This window comes from Salmo salar, chromosome ssa05, assembly GCF_905237065.1.
Source record: "Salmo salar chromosome ssa05, Ssal_v3.1, whole genome shotgun sequence".
Taxonomy (NCBI): Eukaryota; Metazoa; Chordata; class Actinopteri; order Salmoniformes; family Salmonidae; genus Salmo; species Salmo salar.
The window spans coordinates 31,262,836-31,268,835 of record NC_059446.1 but is presented as its reverse complement, the minus strand read 5'-3'; the positions used below and the strand labels follow the sequence as shown (position 1 = coordinate 31,268,835).

General features: G+C 42.3%; 1 protein-coding gene across 1 annotated transcript in view; it reads left to right on the top strand.

The window, feature by feature from the left end:
• The first annotated feature begins 3,043 nt into the window (after positions 1 to 3,043).
• LOC106604621 (ankyrin repeat domain-containing protein 50) overlaps positions 3,044 to 6,000 on the top strand; it is a 38,744-nt gene continuing 35,787 nt past the window's right edge. Inside the window, exons 1-2 of the mRNA XM_014199439.2 lie at positions 3,044 to 3,299; positions 4,252 to 5,312. Coding sequence (XP_014054914.2) covers positions 4,810 to 5,312 — 503 coding nt within the window. The 5' untranslated portion in view covers positions 3,044 to 3,299; positions 4,252 to 4,809. The remainder of the gene's footprint in view (positions 3,300 to 4,251; positions 5,313 to 6,000) is intronic.

Genomic DNA, 6,000 nt, shown 5'->3' with positions numbered 1-6,000 from the left:
CCTGAAGACACACACAGAGAGAGAGAGAGAGAGAGAGAGAGAGAGAGAGAGAGAGAGAGAGAGAGAGAGAGAGAAGACTTCCCCCTTTAGTAATGCATCAATGTTGTGCCAGTTTCCCATCGACAGCCAACACACACTCTCACTCCAGGGATATTAATATTTCAGAGAGTAGTTATTGTTAGTTCCAGTCTGCTGGACAACATTGTACAAAGAGTGTCAACTTGGCCCCAGAGCTGTGTGAATCTGTCTTATAAAGTGATTGACAGCATTATTCTCCAATCCACAACTTCTTTGGAGTAGATGGTAGTTATTTATTTTCGGAGGCCAAAAAACTGCAAGGAACAAAAGCTTATTTTCCATGAGAAAACTAAACCCACTCCAGGTAGACAGGTGACAGATGACGTTTACACTATCAGGTGTTGTTATTAATTGCCTGGCTCAGCCTTGGTGTGATTTCTGACATCCCGTCAAACCAATTCACGTCATTTGAGATGAATTCACACAGTAGAAAAACCCAGCAGCAAAACTAAAAGTAGGTCTATTGTATTGTGTTTCTCTGTCCTGAAGGCAGCAGACTCATTATGGTCCTCAAAACCTAATGATATGTCTTAACCTCAAACATAGTGGAGCTCAATGGCCTTGAAATTGCCAACTGCCCTCATTGTTTGAGGGGTCTTAGTACTCTGTTGAAGCATGACACTTGAGTTTCTCTCAACTTGTTTCTGTAGCCCTGAAGACATTGTGTTATGAAGGATTTTTCTAACTGACAGTGAGAGGAAAGCGTGACATATGAAACATGTTTAGCTCCAATAATGGTCCAACAGCAAGGGAGTATTGTGTCTAACAGCAACATATCAAGCCTTAAGAAGATAAAATATTAGTAAACATACATGCTCGTATCAAAGTATTTTCCATATCTACAATTAGAGAAGATGTTGGGAGTGAGAAGGTCATGTCAGTGTCACCCCAAATATCAATAGTCTCTAAATATGTCACTTTAATGGGATATTGATATTTAGACTATATGATTGCTAATCTATTACAGAAGGTGATTCATGCTTTGAGTCCATGATGCAGCAAGCCAAACATTTACTGCTATGCACAATAATCATGCCCCTAAATTACTTCAATAACTATGCTGTGCCTGTACACACACACACACACACACACACACACACACACACCTTAAAATACGTATTTGTTCTTTAGCATGCTCAAATCAAGGAGCTCAAATTGAGTGATTGCTAATTATTATTCACCTGCTGACCTGCTGCTGGGATTTGTAAAGTACACTAAGTGCTATTGCATGTGAAGAAAAAAAAAGAATATGATGCCCCTTATTGTTCATCAATGTTACATTGTCTTCACTGTGGAATATATAGATTTGCATGTATGCTTGTATACAATACATGTCTGTTTTGGAAAGCATGCTGTAATATTTGAGTGGAATAAGCTTGAAGTGGATACACTCAAAATGTTGGATGCACATTGCAGTCCTCTGGGCTTTGTTTGCTGTCTGTAGTGTTGAAATAAATGATATATTACAAATATTTGTTACCCCAGATCTGCAAAACACATCAGCAAATGGCCAATATCTTTTTGTTTTGATTGCCATTTTAAAGGTCCCGTTCTTTATCCTTAAGTTGCAAGTCAAGAAGGTGCAATATGAAGAGCCAGCAGTAACCCACTAACCTACATTCTCAGGCCCTGAAGATCTGTGTGTTTTAGATACCTATATACCAACAACCTTTTTACAGGGCAGTAGAGCATCTGCCAACATTTCAGCAAGAGTACAAAATGGCAAAGACATGGATACTCTCTCTACACTAATTTCCCAAAATAAATACCCTGCTGCCAACCTAATACACCAAATGTGTTAAACTGTTGAGGCGGAATATATTGGACATATTTACAAACGAGAATCCTTATTATGGCACACAATGACCCCCCTGACCTGTGTCTTGTTCTGAAATGAACCAGTTGGTATTTAACTGGCACAGAGAGGGAAAATTACCCAAATTCCGCAGATTGGCTTGAATGCATTGTTGGATACACCTATTGAGCAGTTTGTGCATGGTATAAACAGCAACATGCAGCCTTACCAGAGCTTAAGGGAAGGAGCTTGTAACACCTCAATTCCAGCTGACATTAGAATCGGGTGCAGTGCACAATAACAACCACTCTCTTCTCACAAGAGTGCCATGCAAATGTTGACTGTATGAAGTGAATAGTACATTGGAGGTGATTGTGTTTTGTTATTTTCGTGTGAACAGCCAGATGAAACATAGATTCATACTTCTCTGTGGAGACCCTTGCATGGCATACTGTATTAGTGAGAGGTAAATGTAGGAGGAGACAGAGAGGGGAGATGAGTGTGTATGTGTGTATGATTACAGGAGAAAGGCTGGGTTCAATATATAGATTTGCTTATCTCTCTCTGTCTGTCCACTGGGGGCAGCTCTATAAGCATGCCTTCCCCAGAGGGTAAGGGTCAGACAACACTTTTACAAGAAGGAAAGGTGTTTACTTTGAAATGAAAACCCTAATTGATTCTGTGTGATCTGCAGGCACAAGCAACACTGTTTTTAATTACAACATGTTACAACTGCAACACCATTCTTGTCATTCTTGCATCAAATAGTCAGTGATCTTAGGCAGTTAGCCTGATAATTCCTGTATTCTGTTCTGAAAACACCCATGTGATCAACCAGTTGGAAAACAATGTTTTACACCATAGTGCCTTGAATGATTAACGGTACCTCAATGGTCATCAGTGATTATAAATTGTCTGGAACATTTTTTACTGTCACTTTTTCCTCTATGCAACATTGTCGTAATAACATTAGACCTATATTAGCATTGTTGTTATACATCTATGTAAAGAAAGAAAACAGCTGGTTTTAACGCTAACACTTTTTACTAATTACTGTTGTTCTATAATGCAGAAATTGTGCGATTATTAGGCCGTTATAATGGCGGCTTGGGGAGCCAAAACCCCAATTCCCATCAGACTTTGCGTCCATCCTGCGTGTGTGCTCTGTATGCAAGGAGGGATGGAATTTTGGAGAGCGTTTGGAGGAAGAGAATGGTTTACTGGCTACGGTGCTGTGTTGGATAGCAGGAACCGCCGCTGCTTAAATAAAGAATAATGCAAAGACGCGGATGGACGAAGTGGAAGATGGGGCTTGGAAATCGATTAAGCAAATCAAATATTGCTTTTAAAGCATAGCATTTGGTTAGACGACAGATGGTTTTACCACGGACACAGAAACCAAAGGAAAAGGGAGATTCAGCAAGAGGTGAGAAGCCGTAGGCTATACGAGACATTTCAAAATGTAACATTGAAAAACGTTATACACATTTGCTTAAAGTTTAAAAAAGAGTTGCATTGTATTTTACAAGATTAAGGGCAGCATTCCGTTAATTGGCCTATTTGCTGTTTATGGGCATGACATTATCTTTACATAGTGTATGTTTTTAGATTGACTAAAGGTGTTCAATTGTATTCTATCTGAAATGGGTGAGGTTTTTTGTCATACAAAAGACGGTGTAGCCTAACCAGTCTGGTCCACGTTTCATCGACACCTATGACAGTTTACCCCTAATAGTGGTTGTGTCTACCTATTCGTAGGGTTTTTTCTTGCCGTTGCGTTTCAGTAATGAGTTAAAAACTACCTCTGTAATTTCTTTCTAAAATGAGAGCGCCGTAGCAGGCTATAATGGTTACTTGATAAAGTGTGTGCCTAGAAAACTGGAGAAAGGTGAATAATAACATTTACCGGACATAATACATGTGTTTTAAAGTGACATACCTATTACTGTTATGCAGTATAGCGCCCACCTGTATTACAGATCTGAATAGAAACCGACACTTTAAGGTTATTGCTTTTAGTCATTATTGCATTGTGGGATGGGGAACATCGATGTAGTAGGAAGAGAAAGGGGGTCCTCTCATTTTGGAGTTTTTCCCCCGTTCAGGACGGATGTGAATTATTTGCGACACAGCCACATAGGAAGGAAGAAGGATCAGAGAGTCGGCTAGAGAAACTGAACGAAACCATGCCCACAATCCAAGTGTGAGGACCATCCGCAATGTCTTGTTAGTTACAGTGTTATAAACAAACTCCCCATTCAGCAAACCAATGCTATGCATTTTCGAAATGAGAGTGAACTGTGTAGTTGTATTGCTAGATAGAAGTTGAACCTGTAATCTGATTTTTTTTTTTTTTTACACCAAACTGTTTATTCCAGGAAAGTGACCAGGCGCTCAATGTTTATGGAGAGACCAACGCATCTCTGGAAAATGTAATGGAAACAAATCTCTGCTCCAGTTTCTCTTTGAAATGTATCAAGGGAAACAAATAACTGACTCTCAGGGCTAATCAAGCAGTGGTTGAGTTTGAAAGTGGATGTACTCAAAGCACTGTGCCCTGTCATGCACAACACCATGTTAAAGCAACAAACCTGGAATAACACTGAGCATTCAGTCCAGCCAATGAGAAAGCCATGGAAAAAGTTTGTGGAAAATGTACAGTATAAGCCTCAATTGTGACTCTTTTTTGCCCCATATATTAAGCGACGTCTCAAAAACTGGTTTTCTTGTCCACAACCATTCTGTGTTTTCTCAGAAGGGAGCCTCAGTTTCACTTTGGCTTTATGACAACACTAAGGACAGCTGCAATCAACTTGGAAAGGCACATGTGGAGCCAACAAAATGGATATTCGAATTTACAGCTGGCCCACTCTGGGTTGAAAATGTGAGGGCAAGGAAAGCCCTATGAGGAATAGTCGGAATAGCAGTATCTCAAAATGGCCCAAACCAGTTTGCTGCAGGGGAAGCGTTTTTACTGCAGGGACTGGGTCTTCCACAAGATCCAGCACTGCATCCGGGAAAAAACGAATGGCCTGAGTGGTGTGACCACCACTCCCAGCAAGCAGTCCTCTGCCTCCGGTACTGGCGCACCCAACCCCAGCGGCAGTTCTGCAGCAGGCTCTGCGAAGGCCACCACCTGGGGGGTGTTACTGGTGGGAGGGCCTGGGAGTGGGAAGACGGCCCTATGCACAGAGCTCCTGTGGCCCACCTCAGTCCAGGGTGCTCATCGGGGGCTGCAGCAGCAGAGTCTGGCGTTCCATTTTTGCCGTGCGGACGACTCGGACACACTCTGCCTTGGCGGCTTCATCCGAGGCCTTGTGGCCCAGATCTGCCGGAGCGGCCTGGTGCCGGATTACGAGGAGAAGGTGCATGAGCCAGCGGTGCAGAGCGCCCTGCAGCCCGGGGAGTGTGAGAGAAACCCCACTGAGGCTTTCAAGAGGTAAGTGAAACCTGCTACCCCACCCCCTTCCCTCCTCTCCCCTCCTTGCCTTACCCCACCCCTCCCCTTTTCACTGCTCAAACACTTTCCTTAACCCCACCCTCCTCTGTCCCCCTACTCATTGATGAAATGTTTGTGTTGTTGTTTTCCCCTCGTGTGGCATGCTGTGGGACTGTCCCCACTAGCCCTTGGTTAAGGAAAGGTCAGTTATTTTAAGTGGCACCAAAGCTCAGGTGGCCAAAGGGAAGAACATACAGCTTTGAAGTGTTTGACTGATTGCCCTATATCTGAAACAAGTACAATTGGACATACAGGATAAAAAAAACATGTTAGACTGGGGCTTTAAAAGGGGTTTAAACCTGTATTTTTAAAGTAACTGCCATGTGTGTATGTTACTTGCACGACTTGTCTGCAAGACGTGTTAGCCAGTCTATACTATTACACACATGGGATGGGTCAGCCAGTCTATACTATTACACAGATGGGATGGGTCAGCCAGTCTATACTATTACACACATGGGATCGGTCAGCCAGTCTATACTATTACACATATGGGATGGGTCAGCCAGTCTATACTATTACACATGGGATGGGTCAGCCAGTCTATACTATTACACAGATGGGATGGGTTAGCCAGACTATACTATTACACAGATGGGATGGGTCAGCCAGTCTATACTATTACACA